The sequence below is a fragment of the Dipodomys merriami genome, unplaced genomic scaffold (genome assembly GCF_024711535.1).
Source record: "Dipodomys merriami isolate MVZ:Mamm:240054 unplaced genomic scaffold, mDipMer1.0.p SCAF_10, whole genome shotgun sequence".
NCBI classification, from domain to species: Eukaryota; Metazoa; Chordata; class Mammalia; order Rodentia; family Heteromyidae; genus Dipodomys; species Dipodomys merriami.
Genome location: NW_027202271.1, coordinates 8,065,047 through 8,089,820, shown reverse-complemented (window position 1 = coordinate 8,089,820; position 24,774 = coordinate 8,065,047). Strand labels below are relative to the sequence as shown.

At 39.4% G+C, this 24,774-nt stretch overlaps 2 protein-coding genes across 3 annotated transcripts in view; one reads left to right on the top strand and one right to left on the bottom strand.

Annotated features, from left to right (window-relative positions):
• Positions 1–16,779, top strand: part of Yaf2 (YY1 associated factor 2) — an 89,365-nt gene extending 72,586 nt beyond the window's left edge. For both annotated transcript variants that reach the window (XM_070039137.1, XM_070039145.1), the window contains 2 exons: positions 14,116–14,268; positions 15,383–16,779. In XM_070039137.1, coding sequence (XP_069895238.1) covers positions 14,116–14,268; positions 15,383–15,620 — 391 coding nt within the window. In that variant the 3' untranslated portion in view covers positions 15,621–16,779. The remainder of the gene's footprint in view (positions 1–14,115; positions 14,269–15,382) is intronic.
• Positions 16,780–22,795: 6,016 nt separating this feature from the next.
• Positions 22,796–22,993, bottom strand: LOC138837723 (large ribosomal subunit protein eL39-like). The gene has a single exon (XM_070036668.1). It carries the CDS (start codon positions 22,991–22,993, stop codon positions 22,796–22,798), a length of 198 nt encoding a protein of 65 aa, XP_069892769.1.
• Between the last annotated feature and the right edge of the window lie 1,781 nt (positions 22,994–24,774).

Here is a 24,774-nt window from a genome sequence, read left to right as displayed (position 1 = left end):
GGCAGATAAGTAGAAAGGATCTGGAGGTAAATTAGTTTTGTGAAAGGGGAATGAATACTGCTTCCAAGCATTTAGTCTAAGATACTAGAAGAATGGAGTGCTATTTAAAACTAAGATGAAGAAACTGTCAAAAAGTGGAGTAGAAGAAGGAAAAAAATTGAGTATATTTTTAAACAAAATATAGGTTATATTGAGACATTTAAGCAGTTTTATATATATATATATATATATATATATATATATATATATATATATGTTTGGAGTTCAGGGGAGATTTCTGCACATTCGAAGCTCTCTGGGCATTTTTATAGAATCTGAGCATGGTCCCATTCATACAGTCTCATTTAAATGAGACCCAAGCTTTTTTGTTTTGATCAGCAGTTAAATTTTTCTTCTAACTTTTATTAAGGCACAATTGATGTACAATGAGCGTCACAATTAAGGTGTACATTTATGAATACACCAGTGAAGCCATCACTATAATCAAGCCAATAAACATATTCATCATACTCAGACCATTTTTTGTGCTCCTTTTTAATTCTTCCCATTCTTTTTTTTTTTTTTTTTTTTTTTTTGTCGGTCGTGGGGCTTGAACTCTGGGCCTGGACGCTGTCCCTCAGCTCTTCAGCTCAAGGCGAGCGCTCTACCACTTGAGCTACAGCGCCACTTCCGGTTTTCTGGTGGTTTATTGGAGATAGGAGTCTCACGGTCTCTCCTGCCCGGGCTGGCTTTGAACCGCGATCCTCAGATCTCAGCCTCCTGAGTAGCTAGGATTACAGGCGTGAGCCACCAGCGCCCGGCTCAATTCTTCCCATTCTTAATCTACCTCTTGTGCCATCTTCTGTTAGGGGCAACCAATGATCTTCTTTTTGTCTTTTAGATTAATTTGCATTTTCTAGAACTTTACACAAATAGAATCATACAGTATATGCTCTTTTTGGTCCAGCTTCCTTTACTCCTCATCATTATTAATGAATAATAATAATAAATCATTATTATTTCCACTGGTACTGGTGTTTGAACTCATTACCTAACACTTGCTCAACTGGCACTCTACCATTTGAGCCATGTCTTTAGCCCTGCTTTTTTTTTCTAGTTATTTTGGAGATAGAGAGTCTAGTGAACTTTTCTGCCTTGGCTGGTTTCAAACCAGCATCCTCCAGATTTCAGCTTCCTGAGTAGGATTACAAGTGTGAGCCACTGGAGTATCTAGTATAGTTACTTTGCATCCTGGTTGCTGAGTATCAATAGCCTTAATTTTTGTTGTATTATTACTTTATGGATGTACCACCATTTTGCCTTCAAAGCCAGTCCAGAAAAGTTGCCACGATCCTGTTTCCAATTAACTAGCAAAAAGCTGAAAGAGGCTATGGTTCAAGTGGTACAGCAGCAGTCATAAACGCAAGCCCTTGTGCTAGTGGGAAAAAAAAGGAAAGGAAAAGGATCCCAGGTGAATTTCAATGTGGAGCCATGATCAAGATTGTAAAGATGATATTCAAGGCCAAGGATGGAATAAGCCACCTAGAGGAGCACTTCTCTAGCAGTAGCCTGCATGCAAATTATTAGAATCTTAGATCGAGGCCTAAGAATTGGAGTTTTTGAGAGGCTTCCTGGTGCTGATGCTCTTGGCTTCTGAACCACATGATGAATAGCACTGGTTTGAAAGGTTAGTGAGAGAATATATAATTAAAAGTTGAGTCTTGTGCCACTCTGGGAAGTAATCAATAAATGTGACTGTAAAAGAATAGCTATGAGGCAAGGAGGTATGAAAGAAGACTGTAGTATCAATGGAAGTGATGAGGAGGACAGTTAAATAATACACAGGAAAGAAATGAAAAGACCTGGTATTTATTTGTCTAAGAGAATAGAGCGTAACTTATTTGTAGCTTTGAAGATTGCCCCAAGGCTTTTTAGTTAAGTGGAAATCTGATACCCAACTGTGATGCTGCTCAGTGATGTGAGATGTTTTTCAAAAAAATTAATTACTGAACACTCTATCCTAGCTTTTATGAAACTGATGTAAGTAATCTATTTTGTCTGTGCTTATTACCAAGGATATCTTAGAACTTGCTGAGGAATCAGATCTCCTCTGCTACTTTACCTCCTAGGAGCTAAGGGAAAATTGTGTTCTTGCATTCTACAGAAGTGTTTTGTTTTGAAAATTAAATATGAAAGATTTGGAGTAAAATCTCTTTTAAATAGTGCTTCATAGACCCTCACCCCCTCTAGTATTGTGGTTTGAAATCAGGGACTGGTGCTTCCTAGGCAGGTGCTTTATGAACTTGAGCTATACTTCCAACTCTCCTACATACATTATTGGAATGATGCAGGATATTTTTGCATTCTATAAAAAAAAAAACATAGGCAAGTGACAAGAAAGAAGGTTATAATTGAACCTCAGAGATCAATAACTCAACCTTTTCATTCTTTTTTTTTGTCAGTCGTGGGGGCTGAATTCGGCCTGGGCGCTGTCCCTCAGCTCTTCAGCCCAAGGTTAGCGCTCTACCACTTGAGCCACAGCGCCACTTCCAGCTTTTTCTGCTTATGTGGTGCTGAGGAATTGAACCCAGGGCCTCATGCATGCAAAGCAAGCACTCTACCACTGAGGCAACTTCCCAGCCCCAACACCTCAACTTTATATAGACATTTTTTGGTTTCACTTGTTGAAATTCCTTGTAATATTTTATTATTGTGATTCTGCTGCAAAGTCAACAAGATTTGAATATTATTATGACAGTTAATATTTGAATTTTTCGGAAAGGTCAAGTAATGCTAATATTAGCAGAGATTACTTCCTTATTTGTTGATGGAGAAATACCATAGTTATTAGTTAATATTATGAAAAATATATTATAAAAGATTACGAAAAAGTACATCAAGCTTTGATTTTCATGAAAAAAGTAAATGAGTCAAGATGGTATCAGCAGTATTTTCATGAATGTGGATCTATGAAAGTTGGCATCTGATCAATTCAGTGTTTACACAATTAACAGTTGTATTTACATATCATATTTTCTTTAATATCAAGACATGTTTACATCTGACACAAATAAGACCTGCTGTTATAGATGCTAATAATACCCAAAAAATGGGTAAAAGAGGGCTGGGAAGGTGGCTCAGTGGTAGAGTACTTGCCTTGCATGCATGAGGCCCTGGGTTCAATTCCTCAGCACCACATAAGCAGAAAAAAAAAGCCGGAAGTGGCTCTGAGGGACAGAGTCCAGGCCCCACAACCGGACCCCCTCCCCCCCCAAAAATGGGTAAAATAATGTTTTACAGAGTAGTGCTCTGACTCAGTTAGCTAGGAAACAGAAAACAGCCACAAAAAGATAAATAACCTCACAGGGGAGTAGAATGTCAAGATAATCATAGGAACTTGCAGAGGCCTTAGGAATGTTTGGCAAACACTTCTTTTCTAAAAGTTTTTTTTTTCCTAAATGTTTTTACCAACAACTTAAAAAAACATCAAATAGAACATGGTATGTAAATATGCTCTGTGTACTGTACACAGAACAGTACAGAATGAAGGCAACTAATGCTAATTAATGTATTCTTTTTTTTGGGGGGGGAGTCCGGTCGTGGGGCCTGAACTCTGGGCCTGGGCGCTGTCCCTCAAGGCTAGCACTCTACCACTTGAGCCACAGCACCACTTGTGGCTTTTTTCTTTTTGCTTATGTGATGCTGAGGAATCGAACCCAGGGCCTCATGCATGCAAGGCAAGTGCTCTACCACTGAGCCACCTTCCCAGCCCTTTAATGTATTCTTTAGGTTAATCACTTTAAAATGTCCAAATGAGGGCCGGGAATGTGGTTTAGTGGTTGAGTGCTTGCCTAGCATGCATGAAGCCCTGGGTTCAATTCCTCAGTACCACATAAGCAGAAAAAGGCAGAAATGGTGCTGTGGCTCAAGTGGTAGAGTGATGGCCTTGGGCAAAAGAAGCTCAGGGACAGTACCCAGGCCTTGAATTCAAGCCCAGGACTGGCCAAAAAAAAAAAAAAAAATCTCTAAATGAAGTAGTAAATCCTTTATTTCAAATTTATTGAAAAAAAGAGCCCTTTCACAGGAAGGAACTTCCTGAACAGAGTCCCAGGGTCATAACAAATTGGAGAGAGACTCAACAAATGGGACTACCTTAAAATAAAAAGTTTCTGCACAGCTAAAGCTATAGCAACCAAGCTAGAAAGACAGCCAACTGGGGAAAAATATTTGCCACCAGTATATCAGACAAGGGGTTAACATCCAGTATGTACAGGGAACTCAAGAAACGAATCCCTCCCAAACCCAACAGACCAATTACTAAATGGGCAAGGGAACTAAAGAGACTTCCAGAAGAAGTGATAAAAATGGCAAAGAAACACATGAGGAAATGTTCACAATGTTCACATAAAGGAAATGCAATGTGGAAGAAATAGCTGTATTGTCAAAGATCATAGAATTCACAAACTTTATAGATCACAATAATGACAATTTGCCTCATGAAGGTTAGAATATGTTTGTGACTTTAAGTATCACTATCTCACAATACTATGAAATGTATGTAATCACTTTTTCACAATAAAAAATTATTTTAAAAAAAGAGTCCTTAATTTTGGGGGGGAAGGTGATGGGGATTGCTATGCTAGAAAAATGTTTTTCCATTTAACCACATCCCTACTTCAAGGGGGGTTGGAGGGAGAGAGCAGTATTGGTTTTGAACATAGGACCTTGCATTTGCTAGACGGCTGCTCTACCACTTGAACCATATCCTAAGCTCTTTTTGCTTTAGCTATTTTGCAGGTAGTGTCTTGTGTTTCCCCCTGGCTGGCCTCGACAACATTCTCTCACTAATATTCTTGTGTATAGCTGAGATGACAGGGGCATACCACCAGAGATGAGGTCGTCTATGCTGGCCTTGAATTAAGATTTTCTCTATGTCTGTCTCCCTAACCTGGAATTATGGGTTTGAGCCACCATGTCCAATGACAAGATAAATGTATTTTCAAAGAGGCTCAAGTTACTTTAAAAAAAATAAAAAGGAAAGATTAAAGATTCAGAAGACCCTGGGCAATGGTAGCTCATGACTGTAATCCTAGCTACTCAGGAGGCTGAGATATGAAGATCATGGTGCAAAGCCAGCCCTGGCAGCAATGTCTGTGAGACTCTTAGTTAACCACCAGAAAACTAGAAGTGGAGCTATGGCTCCAAGTGGTAGAGTGCTGGCTGGGAGCAAAAGAGCTCATGGATAGCACCCAGGCTGTGAGTTCAAGTTTCACAACTGACACACCCCCGCCCCCCCCCCCCCCCACACAGATTCAGAAGACAAGAAGGGCTGTTTCATTAAGCATTTAATGAATGACTACAGTCTCTGAACTTGTTATCAATGCTTCAGTAATGAAAAAACAGCCAGGCACCAGTGGCTCATGCCTATAATCCTAGCTACTCAGGAGCCTGAGACCTGGAGGATCAATATTTGAAGTTAGCCTATACAAGAAAAGGATTCAGTCTCCAAAATAACCAGTTAAAAGTTAGGCTGGAGGTGTGGCTTAAGTTGTAGAATGCCAGCTGTGAGCAAGAAATCTGGGTGAATTCAAGCCATACATTGACAAGCATGCATACATACGCTGCATACAGTGTTTATGAACACTCTCTCCTTCCTTCCCTCCCTCACAGATTTCCCTGCCCATTCTGGCTTTGAACTGCAATCCTCAGATCACACTCATGTTAAGAAAGTTGAAGCTGGGTGCTAGTGGCTCACTCCTGTTATCCTACCTACCTGGAGGCTGAGATCTGAGGATAGTGGTTCAAAGCCAACCTGGCAGTGGCTTCCTTGAGACTCTTTATCTCCAGTAAACTACCAAAAAAGCCAGAATGGCTCTGTGGCTCAAATAGTAGAATACTAGCTTTGGGGAAGAAACAGCTCAGGGGTAGTACGTAGGCCCTGAGTTCAAGACCTGATACAAAAGAAAAAAAAAGTTTTCAATATTAACTGAACTTCTGCTTTCTGCTATGTATTAATATTCCTTAGCATTGAGCTAAGAACAAAAAACAATTATTCTAATAAGGTAGAATTTAAAAGAGTTAGTATGAGCCAGGTACTAGTGGCTCACCCTGTAATCCTAGCTACTCAGAAGGTTGAGTTCTGAGCATCACAGTTCAAAGCCAGCCTAGGCCGAAAAGTCTGTGAGACTTTTTTTTTTTTTTTGGGTCCAGTCGTGGGGCTTGTACTCTGGGCTTGGGTGCTGTCCCTCAGCTCTTCAGCTCAAGGCTAGCGCTCTACCACTTGAGCCACAGTGCCACTTCTGGCTTTTTTCCTTTTGCTTATGTGATGCTGAGGAATCGAACCTAGGGCCTCAGGCATGCAAGGCAAGCGCTCTACCACTGAGCCACTTCCCAGCCCCAAGTCTGTGAGACTCTTATCTCCAGTTAACTGCCAAAAAAAAGGAAGTAGTGCTGTGGCTCAAGTGGTAGAGCACTAGCCTTGAACTGAAGAGTTCAGAGACAGTGCCCAGGCCCAGAATTCAAACCCCAGGACTGACCAAAAAAAAAAAAAAGAGTATTGAAAGTTCTAAAATACAGATGCACACATTATTTTTTCTCAAATTGGATCTAGTCTTAGATACTCTTTCTTAGGCAGTTATTTTTAATAAGGATTAATATTTTATGTTTTCTTTTTGAGGTCTTCAAAGGAGTAGAAAATTTACATACATTTAAAAAAAATTACCACATAGAGTTTTGGGCCCTTTACTGTTTAATAAGCATAAAGTGAGATCTTAGTGCTTTTACTTCTCTGGCATCTTCCCATTATTTCAACATACTAGGAAAATTATTGCATCTTTTTTTTTTAATTTTTTATTGTGAAAATACCATACAGTGGGGTTACAATTACATGGGCAAGATAGTGAGTACATTTCTTATCAAGCATTGTTGACTGCTCCTTTGTTTCCCCATACCATCCCTTCCTCTCTCCAACCCCACACCCCCACACCCCCCTACCACCCTACCACCACCATCTCCACCCCACCCCCATACCCCACCCCGCCAAAGTTGTAAAGTTCATTTTTCCACATAACGTCTTGTACATCTCATTGGTGTAATGGGTCCACCTGTAACCCTATTTAAACAGTTTGTTTTTTCCCTTCCCCTCCACAAATTATATCAACATCAAATACAGTGAAAACAGGGCTTATACCCTGGAGGAGGTACATACAAAGCAACAAAGAAAGCATCTGCTACATATGTTGGAAACAATCCTATTGCATCTTTAATAATCAATTTCTCCCAACTTTATTAGAAAAGAAATTAAAATAATATGCAAACAGAAAAATAACAGAACCATCCAGAAGGATGATCTAGCTGTGAAATATCTCCTTACTATTGTATTATCTTTTAAGACTTATTAGAGTATAAAAAAGTCTAGAAATGTTTGTTTTTGTTTATTGATTGCAGTATTAAGAGTTTGAATTTTGGGCCTTGTACTAGAGCAGGTGCTGTACCTTGAGCCATGCCCCCATCCTGTTTTTCTTTTTAATTTTTTTTCAAACAGGGTCCTGTATTTATGCAGACAAGTCTGAACTGTGGTTCACCTGTTTATACTTCTCTCATTCATGTGTTGACAGATGCACACCACTATACCCAACTTGTATTGGTTAAGATAAAATCTTGGTAACTTTTTGCCTGGAGGGACATTGAACTACAGACATCTAAACTGTGTCCTAAGTAGCTAGGATTACAGGCATGAGCCATTTGTGCCCAGAGTAGGTTCGTTCCATTTTTCTAGTCTCTTCATCACTCAAGTTTCTTGAACATAATAAGCATCATTTTTATTATCTGTTCATAATGACAAAAGGAGAAAATTGACAAAGTTGATTTGCAGCTTAACTAAACCAGAAGGTAAATACAAAGAGATTGGCAGTAAACCTGAGATGGTAATGATAAGATTGATCACATACAGGAAATCTGACTGAGTTGTCAAATGACATCATCATACATCATTTTTTCTCAAACTGATAAATTGATGCATGAAAATATATTTCTGAGGACAAAAAGGAAATAAAATTTATCATATAAGTAGTCATTCAACAGGTTTTCTTTCTTTCTTTCTTTTTGTGGTATTAGGGTTTGAACTCAGGGCCTTGGACTTGTTAGGCAGGCAGCCTACTACTACGTAAGCTATAACCTCAGCCAGGATTTTGCATGCACATGGAGGTGGGGAGGCTCTACTACTTAAGCCACAGCTCCCCTTCTGGCTTTTGGATAGTTAATTGGAGATGAGTCTCTCACTCTTTCCTGACTGAGCTAGCTAGTTTTGAACCTTGATTCTCAGGTCTCAGCAATCCTCAGCTCTCAGCTTTCTGAGTAGCTAGGATTATAGTTGCAAGAGTACCTGGCTATATATTTTTTTTCACTTCTGTGCTAGTCCTGGGGCTTAAACTCAGGGCCTGGACACTGCATCTGAGCGTCTCATGTGCTCAATGCTAGTGCTCTACCACTTAAGCCAAAGCTCTACTTCCAGCTTTTTGAGGGTAGTTTAGAGTCTCATGGACTTTCCTTCCCAGGCTGGCATCAAACCGTGATCCTCAGATCTTAGCCTCCTCAGTAGCTAAGATTATAGGCATGAGTCACTGGCATCTGGCTGTATTTTTATTTTTGAAAAGGTCGGTGTCTCTGTGTATTGGGGGGCTGGTATTTGCTATAATGCCTGGCAGGCTGTGTTTCATGAACAGAAAGAATTTTATCGTACAGTATTTTGCAACAAAAACTTGGGACTGTCTAGTTTTTCTGTATGAACATATGATTACATTTATTTTCTATATTGATGTAAGTATTAGTTGATAAAGTTAAATAGATAGATGCTGGAGGTAGGCATCCATGCCCCTCATCTAAAAATGAAAACATTCGTAATTCTGAAACAAAAAAAAAATGGCTGGTTTTTCTTGAAAGAAGGCTTTCAGAACAAAGTGTTTTGTGATGTAAGTGTGAAGTAAAGTTATTACATTCTCCCCCCGCACTTCCCCTGCAATACTGGGGATTGAATTCAGGGCCTCCTTACTGGGCAGAACTCTAGTATTTGAACCAGACCTCAGTCAAGTTTTGCTTTAATAATATTTTGGATACAGTCTCACAGTTTTGCTCTGGGTGGATGCTTGCTTGACTGCAAATCTTCCTTCCTAGCCTCCTTTTTTGAGAGTCACACAAGCAGCCACAATTTTATTGCTTGACATGGCAGGCTGGTACTAGGGAAACTTCAGGGTTGTACTTCAAGATGGGCCAACACTGCCAATATTCATCCCTTTAGCCAGCGTTTCTCCCCACCCAGAACAAAGGAGGGCCTGCACATGCTGAACACAAAGAGCTCAGAGTAGATGTGATGAAGCCTTCCCAAGCTGTCTCACTAACTCCTCCAAAGTCCACTTCCTCCAGGCAGCCCACCAAAACTGTGTCAGTGGAAGGAAGTACCCATGCCCAGCACAACTGTACCATAGTAGGAAGGAGGGGGGAAATTGACTTCATGTTGTATCTGTGCCTCCCTTTGGTCAGCTCCTTTAATGAGCTCCCACTGCTCAGAGCCACTAGAGGGACAGAGAGGAGGCAGTGATGGGCAATAACCTGAGTAAAAATGGATTTCCTGCCAGGACAGAGCCCCAGAGTTCCCAGATTATACCTGAGCCTCCCCTTAAGATAGACTCATAGATGGAATTGCAGATAGAGGCTACGTTACCCAGCTTTTTTTTTTTTTTTTTTTTTTGGTCCGGTCGTGGGGCCTGAACTCTGGGCCTAGGCGCTGTCCCTCAGCTCTTCACCTCAAGGCTAGTGCTCTACCACTTGAGCCACAGCGCCACTTCCGGCTTTTTTCTTTTTGCTCATGTGGTGCTGAGGAATCGAACTCAGGGCCTCATGCATGCAAGGCAAGCACTCTACCACTGAGCCACCTTCCCAGCCCTGATAGATATGTTCTTAGGAGTAGACATAGGAGCTGTTGAGGCATTAGTTACATTTTTTAAAAAGCAGTTTCAGGGCTGAAGTGTAGCTCACTGGGAAAGCATGTGCTTAGAATATGCTTGATCTCTGGGTTTGTCCCCAGCACTAAGAAGCACTGTTTGTCCACTTCATATCTATAAGTCCACCTTCTGTATTTAGGGGGTTGTACATCCATGGGTTAAACTAACCACATGTTGGGATTTTTTTCGTCCCTCAATCTTTAAGGGAAAAATTGCCTCTATTCTGACCACATACAGACCTTCTAGTTTCTCATTCCCTAAGCAATACATTGTAACAACTATTTAAATAGCATTGATATGTGGTTACATACTGTTAAGTAATCTAGAGATGGTTTAAATTATACTGAAAGAATTGCACAGATTCTATGCAAATACTATGACATTTTATATATGGGACTTGAGCCTCTGTGAATTTTGATATCCTTCAAGTAGTGGATAAACCATGTGCTAGAATCAGTCCTGTTCTCTTACTGAGGGATAGTGGTATACCTTTATCACAGAATAAAAATTAGGTTACTATATATATATTTTTTTTTTTTTCGTCGGTAGTGGGGCTTGAATTATGGGCCTGGGTGCTGTCCCTCAGCTCTTCAGCTCAAGGCAAGCGCTCTACCACTTGAGCTACAGCGCCACTTCCGGTTTTCTGGTGGTTTATTGGAGATAGGAGTCTCACGGTCTCTCCTGCCCAGGCTGGCTTTGAACCGCGATCCTCAGATCTCAGCCTCCTGAGTAGCTAGGATTACAGGCGTGAGCCACCAGCGCCCGGCTTAGGTTACTATTTTATCATCTTAATAAAAAATTAACAATGTTATTTGTGCTTTTCTTATTTCTTCTGTAGATTATTCATGAAATGACTTAAAAGTGTTAAAATTGAAGACCCTTGTGATGTCTCTTTTCCTTGGGGTAGTAATGGTTTAAAACAGAAGTTATTTCATCTCTGTCTACAACAGTTCCCCTGTTTTCAACATACTTTTTGCATGCACATTGTAGTGCATACTTTTAGTCCCAGATAGGAGGATCTAGATTTCAGGTTAGCCTAGGCAGCATTGAACAAGACCCTATCTCGGAAACAAACTTGGCACGGTTGTATAGTACTATAATCCCAGCTGCTTAAGTGGCAGGGAAATCTCTGTCCAAGGTGGGCCCTGCACAAGTATGTTAGACTAAAAGCAAAAGAAGTGAGACCTGGCTCAAATGGTGGAATGCTTACAAGACCCTGAAGTTCAGTCTCTGACCTACCTAAATATAAGAGCTTTTCCCAAAATTTACTATATGTAGTCTAGTTTTGGTGTGGCTTCCTCCCTATCAGAATCTGATGCATGGGTAATTAGATTTCAACATAAGAATTTAGGGCTAGGACACATATATAGACCATAATACTCAACCACAGATTGTTAGATATAAGGGAAAGGAATCTTTTTTTTGGGGGGGGTCCGGTTGTGGGGCCTGAACTCTGGGCCTGGGTGCTGTCCCTCAGCTCTTCAGCTCAAGGCTAGCGCTCTACCACTTGAGCCACAGCGCCACTTCCAGCTTTTTTCTTTTTGTTTATGTGGTGCTGAGGAATTGAACCCAGGGCCTCAGGCATGCAAGGCAAGCACTCTACCACTGAGCCACCTTCCCAGCCCGGGGAAAGGAATCTTGTATGTTTTGCTTAAGAAATTTGAGTTAGTTGAGAAGTGAGGAGGGCTTGTGAATCATTCACCATGTCCCTGATTCTACTTAACTCTACCACTACTTACTCATTTAAGTGCTTTATTCATTCTTTTTTTTTTTTTTTTTTGGTCTGTCCTGGGGCTTGAACTTGGCTTGGGCACTCTCCCTGCACACTTCAGCTCAAGGCTAGCACTCTACCACTTGAGCTTCAGCGCCACTTAAGTTTTTTGTTTTTGTTTTTTTTAATTTCTGTGTGGTCTGTTAACAGACTAAAGTAGCTTTATAAAGGTCCCTTGCCTGTTGCACATTTCTGCTTAAGATTTATATCAACACTTTGTAAAAGTCAAGCCTGAATTTTTGCCGGGACCTCATTCTCTTAACTTTTCATTATTATTTTCTTCTCCCCTCCTCCCCCTTTTTCTCTGCCCTTTAGTTCAAACTTGATGGTACAGTGGTAGTACCAGGATTCATTGACTATATCGCACTTCTTCAAACTCTGCAGTGTGGTCTTTCTTTCTTTCTTTCTTTCTTTCTTTTTTGTCGGTCGTGGGGCTTGAACTCTGGGCTTGGGCACTGTCCCTGCGCTCTTCAGCTCAAGGCGAGTGCTCTACTGCTTGAGCCACAGCTCCACTTCCGAGAACCATTTTCTGAGAACCTTTTTATCTTTATTACTTTAACAAGTCTAGTCACTGATTACCATACTTTCAATATAGATTTAATTTGTGTGACTCTTAAGCAGTCTAGATCTCGAACCCTGATTCTTCTATCAGTCTTATTTTTAAAAGTTAAATAACTAGGATAGTAATATCTACCTGTCCTGCATATCCTTCCAGAGCAACATACTATGTAGCTGTAAACAGAATTCATGATCCATCTCCTAAAATTGTTTGACATCCTATTTGCTCCCAGCTTTGCAGCTGTGTATGCTCAGTGATACAACATTTTCTCATTATTTTCTATTTCATCCTGCAGTAGATGAACACAACAGAAATGAAAGATTATAAAAGCAAAACAAACCTGTGCTATCTGAAATAGGATAAGGATTTTCTAGTCAGGGAACTTACTGTCATTTATAGCCCTTTTATATATATATTTATATTTTTTTTAAAGAGAGACGTGTTTATTCCATAATCATTACAGGCGCATGTTCACCGTATCCAAGTCAAACCAGTCAGTGACTCCCGAGTTTGGCCAACACCAAGCAAGGCACCAAAAAGCGTAGCCCTTTTATATTTTTATCTTACTCTCCCTATTTCTTCCTTCAGAACTTAGAGACTGTTTACTCTGAATCTTGACCTCAGTTGCACCATTCTGTCTTAGACCTGGAGAGGTCCTTGAGATGGGCCAATAGGGTGATAGTTAATACTAGCAGCAAAAGGTGAAGCCAGGCAACATTTTGAAAGATAGGCCTGTGGAAGTTCTGCAGTAGGTTCTTACTGAATACTTTCGAAATCAATAAGCAGGTAAATCTTAAAGCAGTCAGTAGATCTCCAATGTCAGAAATGCATGGTGAGGTTGTGGTTGCTCGCATAAGGAGTTTTCAAGGGTTTTTGAATGATAATGAGTCAGAAATACAACACTCAATATTTATTAAACAAATAAATGGGCTGGGCGCTGGTAGCTTATGCCTGTAATCCTAGCTACTCAGGAAGCTGAGATCTGAGGATCATGGTTCAAAGCCAGCCAGGGCAGGAAAATCCGTGAAACTCTTATCTCCAGTAAACCACCAAAAACCCACAAGTGGTGCTGTAGCTCAAGTGGTAGACCACTAACTTTGAGCTGAAGAGCTGAGGGACAGCAGTGAGGCCAGGAGTTCAAGCCCCACAAACGACAAAAAAAAAGAGAAAGAAATGAGAAAGTGGCACTGTGGCTCAAGTGGTAGTACGCTTGCCTTGAGCTGAAGAGCTGAGGGACAGCGCCCAGGCCCAGAGTTCAAGCCCCATGATTGACAAAACAAAAACAAAAAGAAGAAAGAAATGAAATTTGTAATGGACAGCACAAATAGTTGTTGTCACAGGTTCTTAGATATCTCCTCTGAAGGACAAAGGATAAACTAAAATTGAGTTTCAGAGGCTGGTGTGTAGGCTAGTTGGGGGACCTCATGCTTTACATATGCAAGGCTTTAGAATCAATAGCAGCACCAATAAAACAAAATACTACTGAAATGTAAACTTTTAAGTTTAACCTTTAAAATTCATGTTTAATAATGTGTGCCTCCTCATTTTCCTTGATATACAGTATAAATAATATCTGCTGTATGTTTATACAGTTACATTTTAATGGCTTGACCTTATAACTTGCATCATAAAATTCTATTTATTATAGTTGTTTTTGTTGAACAGGAAAGATAATTTATATTTTAGATAGAAGGAATTTTATACTTGGAAGCCTTCATAATATATACCTGTTCATATAACATGAGATATTCTTCCATGAAAACATTTTCATGTTATAATTTAAACCTTTCTTTTTAACATGCACACAGGAAACCTCGGCCTGTCTCCCAGTTGGTGGCACAGCAGGTTACCCAGCAGTTTGTGCCCCCTACACAGTCAAAGAAAGAGAAAAAAGATAAAGTAGAAAAAGAAAAAAGTGAAAAGGAAACAACTAGCAAAAAGAACAGTCATAAGAAAACCAGGTAAATTTGAAGAGTGTATTTCTGGCAACTTTGAAATAATCAAATTAACTATTTAGTCTTTTTTTTTTTTAACATTGACATACTCATATACACAGGTGAAAATAAAATATTTCATGTCCTTTATTATGAAGTATCACAAAAATGATTTTTTTTCTTTTTCTTCCTGAGTTTGAAAGATATATCAGAAGTCAAACCAGAGGTCACAGATAGAAGCTTAAATATGAGACTGCTTTCTTTTTTTTTTTTTTTTTGCTTTTCACTAAAATTTTTTTTTCTTGGTTGGTTATGGGGCTTGAACTCTGGGCCTGGGCACTGTCCCTCAGCTCTTCAGCTCAAGGCTAGCGCTCTACCACTTGAGCCACAGTGCCACTTCTGGCTTTTTCTGTTTATATGGTGCTGAGGAATCGAACCCAGGGCCTCATGCATGCAAGGCAAGCACTCTACTATTGAGCCACCTTCCCAGCCCTTCACTAAATTTTTTTAAAGACATGGTCTCCCTTCTTTTTTCTTCTTTAAAAAAAAAAAGAGCTACTTGAGCTGGGTGTTGGTGGTTAATGCCTGTAATCCTAGCTACTCAGGAGGCTGAGATCAGCGGATTATAGTTCAAAGCCAGCCCAAGCAGGAAAAGTCCAATAGACTCTTATCTCCAAATTAACTACTAAAAATCTAGAAATGGTCCTTGTGGCTCAATGTAGTACAGCCACAAAAGCTCATAGTTTAAGCTCCAGGATGGCACAAAGGAAAAAAAAAACAGGTACTTGAAATCTAGGGAAGTGGTATTCAAAATATTGAGCTGATATTTATTGCTTGGGCCTTGACCAACCAAATGGTAGAATAAATTAAAGCATAATTTAAAAAACCATTACTTCCTGGCTTTTTCCAGTTTTTGTTTGCTTATTTGGTTTTTGTCACATTGAAGATTTATAAATGGGTGTTTTGATTAATGTCAATAATTTGAAATATTTAATGATATTTTTGTGGCTGTTACACAGAAATTCCTTTAAGCATAAATTTGTTCATTTTGTTACTTTTGCCTAACATATTATTTTAGCATTACTTAAAAATTTAGTAGAAGGAAAAGCTAGTTTAAAAATTCATCATGTTTTGTGTTTAGGCCAAGATTAAAAAATGTGGATCGGAGTAGTGCTCAACACTTGGAAGTTACAGTTGGAGATCTGACAGTCATTATTACAGACTTTAAGGAGAAAACAAAGTCACCGCCTGCATCTAGTGCTGCTTCTGCAGACCAGCACAGTCAGAGTGGCTCCAGCTCTGATAACACAGAGAGGGGAATGTCCAGATCGTCCTCCCCAAGAGGAGAAGCCTCGTCAGTGAACGGAGAGTCGCATTAAAGATTATTTTCTCGGGTTTCTTAGTCACTTCTGTCCTACCATGCAAATACACAAGAGTATGCCAAGAAGTACCACATTTTCATGACAAACACATTTGTGCACAATGTATAACTTGAGTTTTACATAATATACAAATTGGTCAAGAATTTGTTAAGAGTTTATTGCAATCTCTGCCAACCAAACACTTCCCGATTTAACATTTTGGTCTCTGCAGTTAAGTGTCATGAAAATGTGGTCGAATTATTCATTATGCAGTGTTACTGGTAAGTCTGTTTTCACTTTTAGTTTAGTGAATTCTAACACATAATTCTTGAATTCTCTACTATCGGCATGTAACGAGTTTAAATTTTTTATTACATAGTGCAAGCTGCCTAAATATGTATTATTTGAGAATTGTGAAACAAATAGTTATATGTACACAAGTCAAAGATCAACTTAATCAACTATTACTGCAACAGGATTTTCTTAATGGTTATCCTCTTAAAGACACCTGCTGGTACTTGGTGTGGTTAATAAATAGGAAGGTTGTTATTAAATAAAGCATTTCTATGAACCTTGCCAATATTTTGACACGTTTTTCTAAATTATTCTTTCTGAATTATGTTTCTGGTTTTTTCCATTTTTTGTGATTTTTGTTTTTGTTAGTTTGCCTATTTTTCAAAACATTCATTTGCTGTAATGTTTACTAGCAGACTGGTAAACAGTAAAACTGATTATTTAGTTTTATAATTCAGGTTTAGTGTTATTGTCATTGAACACTGGTATTTTCTGTATTATATAAAACATTAAAATTCAAGTAATTATAAGCACTTGGCAAAATAGAAAAAGAATCTTGCCATATTTTAAAAGCTGCAGTTTTGGAAAAGCTTTAACTTAATGAGGGTTTTATCACTGTTTTCTTGTTTCAAACTTATCCAGGGTCATAGAGTTATGAATCTAATACAGAAATGGGAACTGTTGCACAGAGCTTGGAAATAACTAATCTTAAGTCAGTTTAATTGGCGTCTAATGGAATATAACAGTTCTATGAAAATCATAATACTCTATTTTCAGACACAACTGCCAATTTATGCATTTATCAATACCCAGAAATAAAAAGATATTACAGCCCCACTCACCATTATGTACAATTACCAATAAAATATTTTTTATGACTACAGATTTTGCATTTTTGTTTACAACTAAATATAAAGTGTGTTATGTTGTATTTAAAATTCCAAGTTGGAAACCACACAGTACTTCTTAAACTCTCCAAGGGTCTTGTGCTTCCTCTATTTGCTTAGTAAATATCCACATATAGGAGACATTTGAAATGTAAATCAACCTAAGACTATATCTTGGATACAAAATAACACATAAAAAGCATCATGATAACATTTTAAAGAATAAAATTGTAGACCCTGACAGTTGTGGTATTTGGTGGTTTCTCGTGATAGTGTGATTTTCTGTTTAATTGCAGTACTTTTTACAGGCACAGTGGTACTGTCTTTTGTAAGATGCTAGTTGTGAAGTACAGTTAATTGCAAACAGTAAAAGTCTGTGATTAAGACATTCATATACCTCATTATTTAGTGGTATTAAATGAATTAAAATTTCTGTTCATTATAAGATATAATACTTCAAATAGGATACCAACAAACTGATTATGTTCTTTCAAAACATTTTTTTCATCTGTTTTTCATGTTTCAAATGTTCTATATATTCATTTTAGGGGATAGCAAGAAAATAAGAATAATAGTACAGTAGTAGGGATATTCTTTGTTCTTAAAACTCTGCTATTAAGACATTTTATCATAGCAGAGTTTTGGTGTCTCACGCCTGTAATTTTAGCTACTCAGGAAGCTGAGATCTGAGGATTGCAGTTTGAAACCAAATCTGCAGGAAAGTCCACAAGACTCTTATAATCAATAAACTACTCAGAAAAAGCTGAAAGTGGCGCTGTGGATCAAGTGGTAGAGTGGTAGCCTTGAGCAAAAGAAGCTTAAGGTTAGCACCCTGGCCCTGAGTTCAAGACCCAGGACTGACACCAGAAAAAAAAAGACATCATGATGATCAAACATTTTCAGAATTATTTTAAATGGACTGCAAGAGAGAAAAATCTTTTTTGGGGGAGGAAGGGGGGGTCCAATCAGGGGGCTTAAACTCTGGGCTTGGGTGCTATCCCTCAGCTCTTCAGCTCAAGGCTAGAGTTCTACCACTTGAGCCACAGCGCCACTTCTGGCTTTTTTCCTTTTGCTTATGGGGTGCTGAGGAATCGAACCCAGGGCCTCATGCATGCAAGGCAAGCGCTCTATCACTGAGCCACCTTCCCAGCCCCAAGAGACTAAAAATCTTACCAGAAGAAGGGTTTTTAAAAAAAAAAATTTTTTTTTTATCCTGAGCCAAGGCATCCGGTCTCTCCGGTCTCTCCATAGGTAGGAAGGTAGTATGGCAGATTTGAGAGTACCAATTGAAGCTGAGTACTGGCTGGAGTCTATAATCCTAGCTACTCAGAAGGTTGAGTTCTGAGGACTGAGTCTTGAAGCCAGTCTGAACCTGAGACTCATCACCAGTTAACCACCAAAAAGCCAAAAGTAGAGTTATGGCTGAAGTGGTAGAGCTCTAACCTTGAGCAAAAAAGCTTAGGAACAGTACCCAAGCCCTTAGTTCAAGCCCCCAAGACTGGCACAAAAACAAAAGTGCCACCTGAAGTATCAGTTTTGAATCTGGGGTGGAGAACTCAGATATAAGCTGGAGTGAATAATCTCTCGTCCATAAAAGAGAGAATGATAGTAATATCTAACTCAATAGGATTATTGGACTAAGTATCAGTCCATGGAAGATTTCTGAAAAGTATGACAAAAGCTGGTTGCTCAGTCAATGTGAGCCTTTACCATCATAGGTAACCTTCCATTTACACAAATGCACAATTGTTTTTTATGTCTTCTGGGGTGATGTGAAAGAAAAGTGTTGTGTAGGTTCTACAGATGCTGGCTGTGGTCCCAGGAAGACTGCATGTGCATGAAGAGCCAGGTGGTATACTGTGTGAGTCTGGAGAAATGAACTTGAGTTGCCCAGTTCAGAATTTTGTTTTCCTCTCATAAGTCACAGTCTTCTCCACCCACCCGCCTTCCTTCCACTCTACCTCAAATATACTTCTATACCAGGAAAACATGCAAATTCCATATATATTTGCACCTGATGTTAAAATATGCAAAAATATTCAGAATCTCAACTTAGGCTACATTTTTAACTCTGTTTTGTAAACTTACAGTGTGGTTTTTAGCCGTGGGTTCATTTAACCAAATTCCATACAAAAGAAATTTGGATTTTTTTTTCAGGGTTTTACCTTTGCTATAAGCATGTTCTTTTGAGACATGATTTTTTTTTTGTCATACTCTGAAACATTTCAAATGTTCTATATAGCTGGGCACTAGTGGCTCATGCCTATACTCATAGCCACTCAGGAGGCTGAGATCTGAGGATCACAGTTCAAAGCCAGCCCAGGCAGGAAAGTCCGTGAGCCTCTTATCTCCAATAAATCAGAAAAAAAACAGAAGTGGTGCTGTGGCTGAAGTGGTAGAGCACTTGCCTTAAGCTGAAGAGCTCAGGGACAGTAATCAGGCCCAGAGTTCAAGTCTCGACCAACAAAACAACCACCACCACCACAAAAAAATGTTATATATATTCATTTTAGGGGATATCAAGAATTAAAATAATAATACAGTGAGGATATTCTTTGTTCTTAAAACTCTGTTATTAAGACTTAAGATTTTATCACAGAGGGATGCAGTGTCTCCTGTAATTCTAGCTGCTCAGGAGCTGAGAGCTCTAAGGATGGTTGTTTGAAGCCAGCCCTGGCAGAAGAAGCCTAAAGCAGCGCTGTTGAGCCACATACACACAATCATATTCTTAAAACCTTTTGCAGGAGCTGGGAATGTGGCTCACTGGTAGAGTGCTTGCCTAGCATTCATGAGCCCCAGGTTCAATTCTTCAGTACCACATAAACAGAAAAAGCCAGAAGTGGCACTGTGGCTCCAACGCTAGCCTTGAGCAAAAGAAGCTGAGAGGCAGTGCCCAGGCCCTGAGTTCAAGCCCCCTTACTGGCCAAAAAACCCTAAAATTTCTGTATTACAAAATAAAGTGTTGGCTTAACAATTTAAATGCTTTATTTTCTACTTTTATTCTACTTCTATTTTATTTTCTAAAATTACAGTGGTAATAGACAAAGCAAAAATATTAATAAGAGGAAGGAAAGCCTTAGCCTTGTAAGTTGATAGAACATGTTAACTTTCTTTTAGCCACAAATCTTGTGCAAAAGAATGTACTTTTGACTATTATATGCATTGAGGCTAAATGGTCTAGAAGTTTTCAGAAAACTGAGGCCCTTATTTTAGGTTTTTGGTCTGCAAATTAACTCTTTTTAGACTCTTTAAGGGACCTAATGCAGGAACTAGTAAGCCACTGACACAAATTTCTGCCCTGTACTTTGAAAATGTACTCAGGAGATTGAGATCTGAGGATCATACAAAACCAATCCATGCAAGAAATTCTGACTTCCGTGTGTGTGTGCGTGCGTGCACGCGCGCACACACACACACAAGTAGAACTGGCAGCGTGTTAGTCTTGGAGGACATTTTGGTTATGTGCTCTGATAAGTCATCATGACTCAGTCCTTAAAGTTTAACTTGTACTAGACTCTTCATTAGGGAACAGTATGTGAAATGCTTATGATGATTTTTAGAATCAAGTCCTTTTTGATGCTTTTCATCAAAAGCCATTAGGAAGGTATCATACAGAAGTTTTCTTTGACTTTCCCCAACTCACATTGTCACTTGCCCAGGTCATTTAAATGTTTTATTTTTAATGTTTTAATTAGGCTCTGTGTTTAGTCAGTGCAGTTCTTCCTGGCTTTGTGAAATGGGCCAGTTCTGAAGCATAGGAAATACCATGATAAGAACAGATCTTGGAATGGAAAGATCAATTCGAATTCTGCAAGACTAGTGCTCTGGTTCACATTTCATATGCTAAGTCTTATCTTCCTCCATTAGTGGAAGTATCCAGAATAATGGTTAATGTTGTATTCTTTTTCTGTATTTCCCTGATCTAGATTTTCTTTGTATCAGTGCTGCTTAATTCAGTGAATATTTATAAAGATCATTTTGGATGTGAGGCACTGCACTTGCTTGCATCTGGTTGCAAAGTGTAAAGATTTGGAATTCAGATCTTGGGGATCTGTAGTTCTATCACTGCAACAATAAAAATATGTATATGATACAGCAATAGCACTGGTGTCTAGAAAATTACCTCCACCTAAGTATCTCACTGCAAGACATTGAAAAAAATGCTGGGAAGGTGGCTCAGTGGTAGAGCGCTTGCCTTGCATGCCTGAGGCCCTGGGTTCGATTCCCCAGCACCATATAAGCAAAAAGAAAAATGCCAGAAGTGGTGCTATGGCTCCAGTGGTAGAGCGCTAGCCTTGAGCTGAAGAGCTGAGGGACAGTGCCCAGGCCCAGAGTTCAGGCCCCACGACCTGACCCAAAAAAAAAAAAAAAAGACATTGAAAATGTTGAGACCTCTTTTTTATTTTTATTTTTATTTTGTCAGCTGTGGGGCTTGAACTCTGGGCCTGGGCGCTGTCCTTCAGCTCTTCAGCTCAAGGCCTGGGCGCTGTCCTTCAGCTCTTCAGCTCAAGGCTAGTGCTCTACCACTTAAGCCACAGTGCCAACTCCGGGCAGAAAACTCCGTGAGACTCTTCATCTACAATAAACTACTAGAAAACTGGAAGTGGTGCTTTAGCTCAAGTGGCAGAGCACTCGTCTTGAGCTGAAGAGCTGAGGGACAGCGCCCAGGCCCAGAGTTCAAACCCCATGACCAACCAAAAAACAAAAAATTGGTTCAGTTGTACGAATTTACTAGGACTCAGTGTTCTTCCTGCCCATATCCTAAGTTTTTACTCTTAAAATTTTTCTTTGTTATTATAAAGGTGATAGACAGAGTGGTTACAGTTTCATAAGTCAGGTAATGAGTATAGTATATTGCTTTTTGGACAATGTCACACCTTCTCTTGCTCCCTCCGGTTTTTCTTTCCCATCCCTACCCACAAGTTCTATATTCATTTTCAACATAGTGTCTAGTGAGGACCACTGCTGCACTTCTTTCTAATTTATTATTCTTGATTTACCTGTGTTTTTCCCGATCCTGAGTTTATGTTTCCTTTCTGTTCTTATAAACTGCCTCATCTCTATGATGTAATTAAAACTAAACAGTAATTATTTTTTCAAAACTTTATTTCAAGGAAAGAGGATAAGCCCCAAAGGGAAGTTTGGGTGGCAAAGATCCGATGAAACAGAAGAGTCCTACTGGAATTCCAGAGAAATGCCTGTGGTTCTTACATGTCCTCGGAATGACAACCTAGCCTTCATCTGCTGACCTCCATAGAGGGAGGGAGTGGATAAAAGCTACCATCTCATCTTTACCTACGTAAATGCCGTTGGCAAGAATTCAGAAACTAGCCAGGCACACTGATGACTCAAACCTGTAATCCTAGCTACTCAGGAGACTGAGATCTGAGGATCACAGTTCAAAGCCAGCCCAAGCAAGAAAAGTCTGAGCATCTTATCTCCAATTAAGCACCAAAAAAGCCAGAAGTGTAGCTGTGGCTCCAGTAGTACAGCCCTAACCTTGAACACAAAAGCTCAGGGACCAACATACACATACACAAATCTAAACTGGGAACCAAGGAAGATTTAATCATTGTTGACTTATTAATATGTGTCTTTATTCACTTTTAATTCCTAATTATAGCACAATGAAATGGCCCTCTGTCTGCTTAGGAGAGTAGCAAGAATGGGAAGGACTGAAAAACTAGCTTGGGAGAAGACAAAGGACAAAGAAAATTGGTAAACATGATGTTGAATAAGTTGAGTTCCCTGAAGAGCTTCAGATTCTAGGGGGGGTGTTTATTACCAAAAAAATTAAAAAGCTTATATTTCCAGCATAGAATAAGATAAACAGTCTGAGGGATACTTCTACTTGATTAGTAAGGATCAAAATGTATTTTTTTCTTTTTCTTTTTTGATGATTCAAATCTAATGTTTATTACTGTGCCTATTATTAAAATAACCAAAGAAAAATCAATTTAAAAAATTCCTAACTGTCAGTCCTGGCAGTATTGACGTTTCAGCTTGACTGGTTCATGGTAGAGTATAAATTATGTGGGCATCTGAAGCAATTCCTTCCAGACCCAGCTTGGTTCTCCTCCAGTGTCTTCTGTTGGTGTTGTACCTGATTTTGTTACCCGTTTTCATCGGAATCCACTGGGGAATGGAGCGATTTTGCTTTTGTTTCTTGGCCAGAAACTGCTTGATTCTGAAAGTCTTGGGAGAAGACATGATGAGAAGCTCTGGAAGGCACAGTAACCACAATGGCAGAACAAAAGCTGAAGAGCAAGTATTTTTTTCTTGTTTGGGGGATTCACTATATTGACTAAAATGGCTTTTAGCTTCCATTTCTCCTGCTTCTAGAAGCCTTCTGAGAACTGGGGTAAGAGAAGTGCACCACCACCCCTAAGCTAAGAACTTTTTTAAAACTTTACTTACTGGAAGAACGACAGAAGCCAAACATAACATAGGATTGCCTAGTTATTTGATTCTAGAGAGGAATATGTGTGACAAGAATAATGCTGAATTCAGTTTCAGGTAAGCATTGGACTTTATTTATTGTTGTTGGTCCTGGGCTTGAACTCAGGGCCTAGACACTGTCCCAGCATTTCTTTTGCTCCAGGGTAGCACTCTACCATTTGAGCCACAGCTCCACTTCCAGCTCTTTTGGGGTAGTTTATTAGAGATAAGAGTCTCACAGACGTTTCTGCCTGGGCTGGCTTTGAACTACAATCCTCAGATCTCAGCCTCCTGAGAAGCTAGGATTACAAGAGTGAGCCACCAGCACTCAGCCAGCATTGGACTTTTGATGGAATTGTAATTCTTAATTTCAGCTTGGGGGGGCAATGTACAGGGGTGTTTATTATGCCTCGCCAGATAGGCCACCACTAGAGCCATTATCCCATCCCCAATCACTTTCATTATTTTGTAGTGTCCTTGTGTAGACCAGTCTAGACCATGGGCCAAGAGAGTCCTGTTATTTGGACCGTAATATGGTTAAACTTGAGCCTTGATTGATGATAGGTTTAGAAAGATGTTGTTTGGGAGTTTTATTTTTCTAAAATAGATCAGAGGACTGAGAACATAGGTCAATGGCAGATCACACTCCTAACATACATAAGCCCCTGGGTTCAACTCCCAGTACTGCAAACAAAGTATTCATAGAATGGAAGGTTTGTGAAGATGAAGCCAGGGTGACATAAAAGATGTCCATAGAACATCCACCCTTCCCCACCAGGCCAGCTGCTTCTTTCTTCCTTGTAGCTAGAAACACAAGGCAATTTGCAGCCTCAGGATATGGAGGAACATGAAGTATACACTTTTGTTGATTTCTAAGACCTTCCCCAATCCACCTTCATGGTCATGGCTGACTGAAAACGCAAGACCTTTCTGCCTCTGCTTCCTTAGTGCTGGGATTACAGGTGTGGACCACCATGTTTGCTTCTCTACTGCCTCTTCTACTAATCTTGGGGTCTATAGCTACTTTCTTCAGAATGAAGAAAATTACTCTTTTGTCCTTCCTTTGATGGGCTCCTTGCCACTGATCTGAACAAACACAACAAAATACTTTTTGTTCAAATACTTTTTGTCAGCATTATCTTCCAATTCTCCAATTCAAAAAGGTCCAAAAGAATTGGAAAACAGTGGAAAATGGAGACATACACTATATTGCCAAATACAGGTGAGAATAATTTTCACTTTTGGTCTGAGTTTCTGAGTCCTTGTGTTGTCCAACTAATTTGACTTGTACTTTTAAAGTTGTTTTTTAATCTCTAAAATCAGTCTAGGAGATTTTTATGTTTCAGAATTTCCCTTTCTGCTTTCAGTTCTGATGGGTACCACTCAGTACAACGTATATTTGTTCAGAAGATTTAATTATGGTCTTCATTAGCCATATGACTAAGGAACCTTTCTGAATTTCAGTTCTTTCTGTTTTTCTTATTGAGACAAGGTCTTGTTATATAGTCCAAATTGGCCTGGAACTTTTGATCCTCCTGCATCAGATTACAGAC